The sequence below is a fragment of the Calonectris borealis genome, chromosome 2 (assembly GCF_964195595.1).
Source record: "Calonectris borealis chromosome 2, bCalBor7.hap1.2, whole genome shotgun sequence".
NCBI lineage: Eukaryota > Metazoa > Chordata > Aves > Procellariiformes > Procellariidae > Calonectris > Calonectris borealis.
The window spans coordinates 24798960-24812209 of record NC_134313.1 but is presented as its reverse complement, the minus strand read 5'-3'; the positions used below and the strand labels follow the sequence as shown (position 1 = coordinate 24812209).

Sequence of the window (13250 nt, the reverse complement as noted above, 5' to 3'; positions counted from 1 at the left end):
GAGTATAAATAAGGTACGAAGTATAATTTAAAGAATTAGATCACCAAAAACATTCTGCCCAACTCATCAAGATAATACAATATCTCCTGGAAAATAATTAATGAATTCTCAATTTTGTTTGGAAAACATTGACAGATGCAACTTCAAAAGTACGTGATGTGGCTCCAGTTATGAAGTGCATGAATATAGACAGGATTTCCACAGTTAAAAAGAAAATGGCAGTTCTGTCACTGTATTTCAATACCTTTTGTGGTTTTTGTGTGACCTCATCATTGTTTTTATTATTTTACAGTTGTGTCAATTCTGCATTTCTTCAATGGTTCGACAAGGGATACAAATTCTACAGATAGAAGATAAGACAACAATAATCAATGATACATCATATCAAATCTATTATAGGCCACAGCTTTCTGTTTCCAAACCCCACTCAGAAGAAGAGGTAAAGCACTGTGGATACTGTTTTTGTTTGTCATCTGCGGTACCTGAGTGTTTAGATTTGTATGGTCTCAACTGCATATAGCAGAGCTTGAACAGAAATCTTTAGACATAATAATGATAAAGTATTTTATATCATTTTAATTTAAAATACAGAATCCTGGGTAAATTCAACTCCAGTAATTAACTGTGATCAGAAATCTGTGCAAAGCAGGAGATTCTTGCACATTGCAGAATTAGTTCTGCCTGTTCTCCATCTGTTCAGCTGCTAATGGCCATTTCTGTAAAACAGGCAGCGTAATCCGTAGTAGCTGTTGAAATTGTTCTCAGAATTTTTACTGAGTTTGCATGTAAAAGAGGTATATTGGCCTGGCAGGCTGAAAACTTTTTGTTATCCTTTTGGGAAGATTCCAGTTATCTGAACAAAGCTGCAGAACTAGAGATGTGCCCAAAGTTTATGTATTTCAGCAAGCTGCATCAAATCGTGAATATCAGTTTTCTAATAATCGCACAGTATATTTAAGGACTAGCTTACAGGAACCAAAATGTATGCATGGTCAATATATTTTAATCAACCATTTATACATATTTATTGAAGATTACATTTATAGTAAAATATGTGGAAAGAATTCTCAGGGTCAAACTTGCTAGAGGAGTTGGCAGATAAATTTTTAAAGCTCCCTATTTCTATATTGTTTTCCTTCTGCATTAGTTTTCTTCACATCAGTATCTACATTTATGCATTGCGCATTTTGTGGCAGTCTTACGGGATGGGTGATTGGAAGAATGTTGAGGCTAAAATCCATTCTTAGTTTTGTATCTATAAGTGGATTTTCTTCTCACAGTTATGTTACGGTGATGTAACATTTGGTAGAGTTACGTTGGCAACTGAGAGTGGACTGTAGATAACTGTGCTTAGTGAACTGCATAAGTATACCTGAAGACAGAATTTGGCCAAATAGCTTTTAATGCAATGGACTTAGTGCAACTTTTAGTTAGTTGTGGTCAATTGGCTACTTGAGACTACTTGTTTTGTGCAAGATCAACATGAATAAACTTCCTGTTAGGAGCCAGCATGTCGTGCTACCACCATCTTTTCTCTTTCCAGGACTTCCACTCATCAGACAGTACTGTGTTCAGCGTCAGTCCAGCTGGGGCACCACCCAGCGAGACGCTGAGCGCTGTGCCCTGCTGGGACCTGATGTCGGACACCAGTCCCTTAACTTCGGGGGCGCCTCTTACTGAAAAACGCATGCTGCTGAGTTTCAGTCCAGGCGGTTGCACTGGGAGTTGTGAGCTGTGGAGCCTACCAGCTGTCATTAAACAGGAGTTTCCTAGACAGAGCGTGGCAGTGCCCATAGGGGTTTGTAGTGAAAGTGGATTTTGTACCAGGTACTGTACGCTGAACAGTCATGAATAATAAACTTTGGTTGTTACTGTAAAGCCTCAGCTAGTAACAAACCATAAGAGATTAATGCAAAAGTCAGAGTAACGCATGCTCCCTGTATGTAAAGGCAAGTCTTACTTTAATTTAAAAATTGTCATCTTCTGATGGTTTTGATGCTTTTATTGTAAATGGTTTAATCTTATGACCACGTATAAGTTGTACAATTTTTATAATGTATGGGCTGCTATTTTTTTACATGCATACAAAATAAGAGTGTGAAAAGTTTATATTCGAGATTATGGTATTTTTTAATTTGAGGGTAACAATTTAAGAGTTCAAGGACAGTGTGAAATAAAACAATACAAAAATTCAGGGTTTGTTTATAAAAGGTAAAAATATATTTTAGCAATAATAAGAGGATAAACAGGAAAAGCAAAAAAGGGATGAAACTATTTTGAGACTACAACAAGGAAAGATTTCCAAGTTTTAAAGCTTGAAATATCCAAATGTGCATTCCACTTACAAACAAATGCATCCAGCTAGTTAAAAATAACAGTCCAATGACTTGTCAGATGCCCAGCTTTAATTCTCAGATCTGATATCTGAATCTATTCATGCTTATGCTTGTATAAACAAGAAACAATCTGCTGAAATTAGAGAAGCTACATCAGTATATATTACCAGCCATATGATCTTTCTCTTGCCTGAAGTGCTTGATATCATTCAAACCCTCATACAGTTCCTCTGCGGAGTCTAAGAGGTATCATTGTGGATACTAAAGATTCTCACATAGACTTCAGATTAAAAAGATTTTAAAATGCGAAGGACAAGGAAAGGATTCCTTACAATTCTGAGACAGGCGTAGATGATGTCATGTTCCTAATCAAATTTTCAGACTGTTTGGATTTTTAAAATCACCAAGAAGTTAAGTTTTTTAGAAATAGCCAATAAATTTGCACAAGAAAAAAAAGAATTTGTGTTTATGTGTGAAGACATTTTATGTAGCTAATGAATAGAACTAAATTAATTTTCATTTTTGGAAATTTATTTAGTGGTGATCCATAACATTAACATTTGAAAGGGCAATAGCAATGTGGATCATTCCAGGGGAGCAGTCAGTTACAAGTTTATGTATTTGTTAAAAATATCTCTAATATGTATCAGAGAAGTATGCATGCAAATTCTTCTGGAAAATTTTAAAGATTTATATTGAAAATTTGGGCCTACAATCTCATGCTTTTAATTTAATATAAATCTCTTCTGGCTAGGGGTCTCATCTTGCAAACACACGTGCTCAATTTGACTCATGAGTAGTCTCTATGAAGTGATTTCTTCTTTAATGTTGTTTTTTGTGCTATTTCCACGTGCTCTTCTGTTTAAATATAATTCTCAGTGGAGATAAATACTTGCCTAAATGTATATAAATATCTATAGAATTGGAACTTGATCATAAAGAATCTTACAGATGCTAGTTTTGAATGATTTTAATTGTCCAGAGTAAAAATACATAAAGATTTCATCCAAAACATGATAATCAAGTATATCTGCTTCTGTTTCAGAGCTATAGCACTGACTTATCAAGAGCATCTTGGCGTGACGTACCTAACACTTACAGAAGATCCTAGTCCTCGTATAATTATCCACAATAGATGCTCCGTTCCGTTGCTTGTAAAAGAGAACTTCAAAGGTATGTAGTATGCAGTAATTAGAAACAGTGCACTGTTGTAGTATGAATTATTTTACTGTACCTTCAATACAAAGTTGAGTTCAGTTTGTGTTTTGGTTACAATGAGAACTTGATGCCCTCATAAAGGTCTGCCTTGAAGTGAGAGACTCTGGAAGATACTGAAGCCTGAAAGCTAATCGTGAGGTCAGGAGTATGAACTTACATGGCTCCAGGCTTTTGGGTCTCCCTGGTTCCAGCTGTTAAGGAGACTTGGCTGTAGGAAAGTAGTAGGCAGTGTAGTTTTGTTGACATCAGTTCAATCCCATGGAACATTTAAATCTCATCAGATTTGCAAATGTAACACAAAACATATTGCCAAAATTTCAGTTACAGTATGCTGATGTTAATGTAAAGATCAGTGGAACGTTATTTGTGTAAAATTTAATGACATAAAAAAGGAAAGGAAAAAAACCCAAACACATAAAATTCCAACCAATAGAAAAGTAATGTTTTTATTTATTAGTAATATTTTAGACAGAAGCTTCCTTGTTTGTGTAAGCATAGGTGAGTTTTGATTTAACTTAGTTTTTAGAAAGCCCTCATCTTGTGTATTTTATAAAATTTCAGATACACCAAAGTTTGAAGTTTATTGCAGAAAGATTCCGGCTGAATGTTCAGTTCATCATGAACTTTACCATCAAGTCTCCAGCTATCCAGATTGCAAAACAGGAGATTTGTTGCCCAGCATTCTTCTGAAAGTGATGTCGTCTGATGAATTAGTAAATGAATGGAGTGATTTTGTGGACATCAACAATCAAGGAACACAAGTAAATTGTTATAAGCTATTTCCTAGTTCACAGCATAAAGGGTTGTCTCCCTGACCTGCACAGTATATTGCTCCTCTGCAATAAGCATATCCTTTCTGTTGGTTGTGGGTTTTTTCATTTAAGTCTTCGGAGCTCCCCTTCCTAAGCCCCTTCGTGTGGAAGTTTTAGAATATAGATTACCTTCTTCACTAGCTGTTTTTTAAAATAGCTAGATCAAAAATACAGGCTTTCCAGCACTGAATTTTTTCACTTCTTTTTAATCAACCTGGTGTTCCCTGGAAAAATCAGTCCTGAAAATTTCTGGCCCCTATAAGCAAAGAATCCCACAGGATGCAGGAAAATCCTTCTATTTGGTAACTTAATTACCACAGGATTTTTATCTTTACATCTTGTAGAAATCATCACTGTGTCTTCACAGAAGCTACGTATGTCTTTCTAAAACAAAACAAAACCCCCCTTTTTTTTTCTTCTGTTATTTTTCTCCTGTTTTGAGGTAAATGAAAACTTCCTTGACTGGAGTAATTCTTTTTGATGGGAATTTTTTCCATCTTTGAAGTCATTAGTTTACATGGAATCAACATAAACTGCTTGGCTCTTTGAAAGAAATACTAGTTTCAGATGTTTTCCCTGGGGACCAATCACAAAATGCTCTTGATTATTGAGTGTTATGTTATATAGCAAGTAGTTCAGTTTCATTCAGCAAGCCAGTCAAGCAATGCAAGGTTTCAAATTTCAGTCATTAATGTTATGCCAGACCAGGGTTCTTTATAAGTATCTGGCTCCTAGAAGGAATTAGATGCTAAGACAACATTTGGGGATCATTGTCTACTTGAAGAACTCAGCAAATAAAAAGTGTAGCCTTCTGTTATTGAAGTTTTAGGGTTTACATGTAGAAAATTTCCTCAGGATTTCTCAGTCAGTCTTTCTTTTAGAAAACTATAAACATAAGTAAATAAGGAATGTGCTAATAGCTTCACATACAACTCGGTTCAGATTGTGAAATAACTGGGATTTAGAGGATTTTAAGTAATTTGTACTCTTGCTACCTAGTCACAGATAGGTACTTCTTATTCTATTAGAAAGAAAATTTTATTAATTTACAAAAATTAAGGTATCTATCTTTATCAGCAGAGTCATCTGAAATTGGAATTAAAATGACCAATCTTTAAGATCAATGAGGGGTTTTTAGAATAATGAGAGTGTATTGAAAATTCAATAAATGTCCTTTTTTCTCCAATTCCATCATGCAGGATTGCAAACCTCTTTCAGATAAGCAAAGGATTAAAACTGACTTATCAAAATTAGAAATTCTCTTGTATGTAATTCTCAGAAGAATAAGACATAATTCGATGAATGAAATTTAATAACAAGGTTATTATAAATAGTGTAACAAGAATCAGTTTAACTGCTGATCCTACTAAACTTCCAAGTGCTTTTCCTTCTGGTGGCTTGTTAACAGCAGTGAAGATTCTTCAAGACAAACAACTGTTTATTTTACCTGTGCTAGCCCATTATCTTTGTGTTATTCCTTGAGTTTGCATTCCTTTAAATTATAGCTTCTGTCATTACAATCTAGTAAACCATTGTGTTGATAGTAGCCCTACAAGAAAACAGAAGCCAGCTTGCTCTAACAAGGACTGTTGTGAGTTTTCCAAACATAAAAAGACCTTTATCTTTTATATTCTGCAAAAAGACAAAACTTGCATGGAAATATTGCAGAATTAAGCTCCAAAAACAATACGTCATTTTTTTAAGTAGAACATTTATTCCTAAGGACAACTTGTTTAGAATGAAAGTTTGCACATCTGTAAGCAAGACACAAACCTGTTGTCAAGTTCCCATTTTCCTGCCTTTTTAGACATTTTACGCTTTCCAATAGACTTTTGCCATTTCTTTATGGAAACACCTTGCTTGTGAAGGTGTTCTCACCAAACCAGTTTAGATGGCTTAAAAATGTGTTCAGTGCTGAGTTGTTAAGCAAGTCTTCATGAATCCAAAATGTTACTTATTTTTTAGTCTTCATGTGTTTTGCATCATGCTATCAGCCATTCATCTAACCATCTCTGAGCTAGGGCATAGCAACATAATGTTAATTTAGGGGTTTTTTTCCAGAGGAGAAGGCGGGATTTTGCAGAGCTCCAGGAATATGCCTTTCTCCTTAATCCAAAATCACAAGTTAAAATTTCCTATTTATTCTTTTCTCATATAACCTCCCCCTTCCCCAGCACGTCTTGCTTATTTCTGGAGAAGAAGTTTCTTATTAAAGTGTATTCAGTTATACAGTTAAAGGATGAGGTGCAAATTTTATCTTGCTGTACAACTGAAATACTTAAAGTATCAGAGCTGTTATTTTCCGAAGTATTGAGATCTGTTTCTGTTTTTCCTGAATAGTATCATGATTGGAGTAAAAGATCTCAACCAGAAGGCATTAATAGGATTAATTCAAATTATGATGTTAAAAAAAGTAATTTCAGTAGTATTCCATATGTTTCTAACTCTCTCCACTAGATTGTGTTCTTAACTGGCTTTGGCTATGTTTATGTGGACATTGCCCATCAGTGTGGAACAATAGTCATAACCTTGGCTCCAGAAGGAAGAGCGGGACCCGTCGAGATCAACCTCAACAGGTACATAAAGCACATAAAAGATGATGAAAATCATTGCCAAACAGAGCTGAGAGGTCAGTCAGCTTTCTAAGTGTTAACTGACTTACGAACTTCGGCTTAACTGTTTGTTTTGTTTAATACTGCTGCATGCTCTGTGGCATGTGTTTAGACCATATGTTATGCTTTGTATTAGACAGTTAAAAAAGGACAATCTAACTTCAGAAGTCATGTCACTTTAGGGTAAACGCTAGATGTCTGATACAAAAAGAAGTCCTGAGCTGTTCATTAAAAAAAGACATTTTCCATCATAATTAATTTTGAATGTGTTCATCAGTTTAAAATGCATTTAGCTAAGTCCTGCCATCCGTAATCATACAAGCTCCCACTAAAATTGGTAGGAAGCTTGATGTGCAAGGGCTATAGAAATAGTCTTACAGTCAGTAATTAACTGTACTTGATTATAACACTCTTCTTTAGAAGACTTCCCCACACACCACAACCTGGTCCTCAGCTCCATTTAAGTGCAATTATAACACTACCTATTTCCAAGATGCAGAATGCCTGGCCTCCAGCAATGCTGTTACAAGTAGAGTGGAATTTGTTGTACTGTTTTTATTTGCGCTGTAATTAAGTATTAATCCCCGAGAAACTGGTCATCAGCAGTACATAATAGCCCACTTGCTAGTTAAACTTGGCAATGGGCAGTTAACACCAGAGGTGGGGAGGCCCTCAATGCCATCGGTATAAAAATGCTGTGGTGGCTTCGTTGGAGGGCACTTGCTGCATGTGATGTGAAATGAATTATCCATAATAGTAACCTTCAGTAGTGGCTCCCAGAAGATATTGTAACAGCTGAGGCTGTACGTGAATTATCAGAAAATTGTATTTGTTGTCTGCTTTAATATCTGTCTCTGTTGCAAATCCAATAGGGAATTACTGTGTATATAGAGACGTTCCTGTCCAAACTATCCTGTTGATTGATAAGAAAGAAAAGAAACCTGGCATAGATGTGTAATATCCCATTTCTTGGAAGACCTCCTAGGTGGTACCCACTGTGGTGATTAAGGCTGCCGGATCCCATTAACATTATCGGGACTGGCACAATGAGTTTCCCATGTATCATACAGAACATCTCTTCTGATAGCATTTTGAGAAAGCAAGATGCCAGGTGAACTCAAAATATATGAAGTAACAAAACTTCTTTACCCTCCTGTCTAGAAGTCAAGAGCAGACCCTGTCACTGAAAATGTTCATCAATCAGTTAAGTCTTGCTGCCTTTGATGATATTACAAACCACAAAGTGTCATCTGAACTTCTGCGTCTCACAGCAGACAATGTTTTCCTCCACATGGCCCCAGCCACGAGCTACCTGAGACCCTTGTCGCAGGAGTTCCAGTGGGACGCCACGGAAGGCCTCCCACAATTTCATAGTCTCCAAGTGTATTGTGAAGACTTGCAACTGGACAATCAGTTGTACAGCAAATCCAATTTCCATTTTGCAGTCCTGCTGTGCCAAGGAGAGAAAAATGAGACTGTGCAGTGGTCCAGAGTGAACAACCTCATTGTTTGTAACAAAGATTTGGAAAGCTATAAGGAAAACTGCTTTATAAAACTCTGCATTGCTTTTTCCGAGGAAGAGAATTTCATGTTTCATGTGAATGACCTCAACTTTGAGCTCAAACCAGCTAGGCTGTATGTGGAAGACACCTTTGTTTACTACATTAAGACTTTGTTTGATACATATCTTCCAGAAAACAAAACCATTTGTCAATCCATGAATACTTCAGATACTACCCTGGTACTGCCTGAACAAGTGAGAGAGCATGCAAGAGCTTTAGTCAAGCCAGTGAAGTTAAGAAAATTAACAATACAACCTGTTAATCTCCTTGTCAGTATTCATGCTTCGTTGAAACTGTATATAGCCTCAGATCACACCCCTCTCTCCTTCTCTGTGTTTGAGCGAGGACCCATCTTCACCACTGCCAGGCAACTTGTCCATGCCTTGGCCATGCATTATGCTGCTGGAGCACTTTTCAGAGCAGGTCAGTACTTTTCCATAACATGTAACATTTTTATTAGGTACCAGGATTCTGTGATTGTCTCTCAAACTGAATAACCTAGATGTTAGCCATACAATTATTGTTTTCCTCAAACACTGTTTGATAATGATATTTTCAGACACCTTTCATGTCCTGCCATACGACAGAAGGGAAATAAAATGGCTGAGCAGACACCAGTGAAGATTTGTAAAGTTGTGCTAAACATTAGCCAGCCGCCTGAAGGCTTTACAAAACCCTGAACACAGCATAAAAATGTATTCTAGCTGGCTTAGGTTTTGCCATTTTATATTATAGCACTAGTCAGAATCAACCCACATTCCTCACATAAACTCCCCAAAACTACATTTAATCAAATTATTCAGCATGTTGCTCTGCATTCAGAAGTAAATTATAGCCCTGAATGTTGTTTTGTTGTTAAAACTCCTTTTGGCTGCAGTTTGTGATTAGAAATCTGTCTTTCTTCATACAGCCTTCATGCTAAACTGGCACACAGATGTTTGTTGTCCTTTGATCCAAGAACTATGCAGTTTGCTGTTACTAACTTTTTTCCATATAGAATCAATAGTGAGCAATTAGTCTATTAGGTTAGCAGGTACATTCTGTTTCCCATAAATATTAATTTAGAAATAATGAAATTTGGTCTCTGCTGTGTCTTAGTGTGGAACGAAATTTGTACCTGAGACAGGAGGAAGCTCCTCCATGATCACACAGAAGTAACGTACTCCACACTGAAACATGGGATTTATTTTCCTGCAATACTAATGGTCGCATTTTCTGAAGTCCTGATGCTTCCATTTCTGCTGCAGGCATAGCTGGGACCTGATTTCTGTGCACAGTTTCCAAAATTGTACACATGCATTTCAGGTATTTATAAATAGAGAGATGCTGATCTGGTCTTTCACTGTGTGCATACCTAACTTGCATAGCTGATTATGGCAACTGTGTACATAATTGTGCACCAGAGCATTGTGCACTGATTCATTATTTTCTTGCATTGTTTTGCTTGCAAAATTTGCAGATTTTTCTTTTTACTACTTCTTTGGATTTGTTTTACAGTCAAATCCCATAGTACAAAAGGGGAGATCTCGTTTCTTGCTAATTAAGAGTGAAACTGTGGCCAAATATGGTCCACAGTGTGAATGTTTCTCCACACAACTGTCTAGGAGTGGTGATATAAGTGGTGATAGACTGCAGCAGGAAATTGGGGTTACACTGGCTTTTCATCCACAAGATCCCAGGTGAGACACATATGCTAGTGAGGGATTCCTGAGCCTGGTCTTGGTCTTTCCTCCTGTGCTACCCTTGCAGTGTGCAGCAGTGCACAGGCCACCCCTTGCTCTGGGCTCATGATGTAGCTGAAATCAAGCAAGTTTAAATACTAAGAAATAATGTTTGCGTCTGTGGAACTTCTCTTCAGGAAAATACATGAGCATATATTTAGTTACTATTTAAATCCCACTCAAAGCACTAAAACTAAAATGTATTTTTTGAAAGGGGTTACCATGATTAAATTGTGTTGATTAATGTTTGCTTGGGCAAAGAAGATGCTTTATTTTGAAGAGTTTGTGACACTTGTCAAAAGGCTGTCTGTGTCAACAAAGTTAAAAAGGAGGAAAAAATCAAACAAAAAGCTTTATACGGTCTGCAAACCCTGAGTCCTTTCCTCACCATCAGGTGAGTTACACTTCTTGGATTGGTCTCTTACGAAAGAGGACCTCACTCTCCTGCATTTTAACCATATTAATGTGCAAAACAAGGGGTTGTGTGACACCCCTTCTGCTCACCACTGCCCCATGCATAAATCTGCACAAACAGCATTCCCATACAGCTATGCCTTACGCTCCAAGCGGGATATAGTCTCATTTTGCCCTTAGCTGTGTGCAAGACCATTGCTGCCCTGTGGGAGGGGGCAGGATTTGTCCCAAAGCCTGCTAAAGAGCGCGAGTGTATCAGGCTGCCCCATATGTTGCAAAGAATTCACGTCTCATAAGCAATGAATGGGGCTGGAGAGCTCTGCTCAAATATACTGATTAGCATTGCTTGTCTCAAATTAGCAAAACTTGCAATGGAAATCTCCCATCCTTTTCTAATTAAGTTGGCTTCTATTTAGAAGTTAATAAAATTCTATTTAAAAATAATACTGGTGTCAGCCAGAACTAACCCTATAGTTGCCTATAAAGAAAATGCAATGGGTCTCTGCTAATATAGTCATAATTATTTCATATTAGTGGATATAATTACTAAGCATACTTTGGGAAATGGTAACCTGACCTGATACTGTATTTCTGCAAAGTAAAATGCAGCACAGAGTTTGTGAATTGAGGGATTGTTCCTGATTCATCATTTTCCTATTCCCAACTTACTCCCACGCCTTCCTCCCTGGGTTGGGTGGTCCATGCCGGCAGTGAGGAGCCATTACTTTTGCTCTGAGGATGGGCCAAGGAGGGTCACCCTTGCTGCAGGTTGCACGTTCCTCCCATGCGCTCTCCAAGGGTGAGCATGCTCCTTCCAGAGCTTCCCAAAACTGACAGCCCACAAGCCAGGGCCAGACTGCAACACCCCATCCCCGGGTTACCGGGCAACCCCTCGGCATTGTGTTTAACTGGTTTCATTCCTGGGTTTAATCTGGTTTTCATTCCTGAGCACGCTGGCTGGCCAAACAGGTGAGTGGAGTTGGAGTCTCTCATATCCCAGCCTGGCGGTGCCTGCAGGGCAGCAAGGCATTAATCCACAGTATCATGCAGCCCCTTTCCATCACCTCATGCTATCCCATCACCGCCTCAGGACAAGGAATGCTGAGGACATTTGGAAAAAAAAAAGGCTGTTTCTAAGGAATTATTGCAACATTATTGATCAGAAAAAACAGAAGGAGCATCTCTTCCATCTGTACATGCCTCCCCGCCCCTCCAGCTTTTCATCACTTCACACAGTGGCAAGGATAATTTGTTAAAAATACTACAGTGAGGGAGTCGCAGGCCCAGCCTGGAGCACTGGCTTCCCCCTGGTCCCTGGCAGGGAAGGACTGCCACAGGGACACTTGTCTCCAGGGCAGGCACCCCGGGGCCACAGTGCTCGTTGCCGCTCTGCTCGTTGCGTTGCCAGTAGTACCTGCTTTTTGTTTTCATAGTCCGTCCTACCTTCTCCCTTATGTCCACTGTGGTTCCCACTTTTTATACTACATGAACTGGAGTTCTCAACCTGCCAGGGCTGAAATGTGGGACAGATTCAACAAGAGTAATAGATTTTCCGGGAGCTTACAATGGTAGTATGAGATTAATTCATTTCATATGACTAACATTTTCTCTTCTGTTCAGTTTCATGATTCAGCCTTCCACAGGAGTGACTGGGAGGGGTTACTAGAAAACAAGAAAAGCATCTGGATAGCAGGAGTTTGCAGTGATGAGATGGGAATGAGGAGGGCAGCGCAGATCAAGGGCCCTCGGCGGGAGAGCAGGAGGCCAATCTGTCCATCTTTCAGTCTCCTGGCCCTGTCGCGCCTTGTGTCACTCTGACGATGCCAGTTGAAATTCATGGTACTGGGGCTCAAAGACCAGGCAGTTCCCATTTAATGTTTATTGCCATTTCTAAATAGCTCTCTCTGGGCTGCCGAAAAAAAGTTATGCAGCACTATTTCCCTAATAAATCTGCTGCCAACCAGCCTGAGAAAGACAAGACCTGCAAACAGCTTTCCAGCTACAGATTGCTGCACGCTCGGCCGTCCAGCAAGCTGCTGGCAACCCTGCGTTTATATAGGAAACCAGATCCGCAGATACCTCTCCTGGGATATGCATAAGGAATACTCCCCTATGAGTAACCTAATCAGCATGTAGATGTCGTTGCTGTTTACACAACTGTACTGAGCAAAAGACATTTGTCTGGCTTTCACTGCACTCTGAAAGAAAATGATCAGCTTAGAAGGGTTGGGGTGGATTTAAAATAACTTCTTAAGCACTTGTCAAAAATCTGCATCCCCTTTCCTAACACTCCATCAAGCAATTGACCTCCACACTCCGGTAAAACAGTACATTGTATCAGTGTAAACTCCCTGTCACAATTCTATCACATAAGGATGTGAAATCACATCACTGCCTTATAGCGTCTAAAACCAACCCAGCGATCTGAACTTGCAGTCTCGTTCCTCCGTAGCTGTGAGGCTCTAGCATCCGCCTCTCTAGCACACTTTTAGCAGAAATACGGGAAGCTCCTGGAAGGAAGTCATTCTAAAGCTATTTGTGAGTTTGCCAAAAGGATTTCTTTGATTTACGAAGT

The 13250-nt window shown here is 38.6% G+C and overlaps 1 protein-coding gene and 1 long non-coding RNA gene across 16 annotated transcripts in view; one reads left to right on the top strand and one right to left on the bottom strand.

Moving 5' to 3' along the window:
* The window catches only part of LOC142078608 (uncharacterized), a 390353-nt gene that overhangs the window by 105973 nt on the left and 271130 nt on the right, over window positions 1–13250 (bottom strand). The window lies entirely within an intron of this gene.
* VPS13B (vacuolar protein sorting 13 homolog B) overlaps window positions 1–13250 on the top strand; it is a 490063-nt gene that overhangs the window by 457082 nt on the left and 19731 nt on the right. For all 15 annotated transcript variants that reach the window (XM_075141361.1, XM_075141359.1, XM_075141350.1 and 12 more), the window contains 6 exons: window positions 293–439; window positions 1544–1827; window positions 3382–3509; window positions 4116–4315; window positions 6824–6942; window positions 8140–8963. In XM_075141361.1, coding sequence (XP_074997462.1) covers window positions 293–439; window positions 1544–1827; window positions 3382–3509; window positions 4116–4315; window positions 6824–6942; window positions 8140–8963 — 1702 coding nt within the window. The remainder of the gene's footprint in view (window positions 1–292; window positions 440–1543; window positions 1828–3381; window positions 3510–4115; window positions 4316–6823; window positions 6943–8139; window positions 8964–13250) is intronic.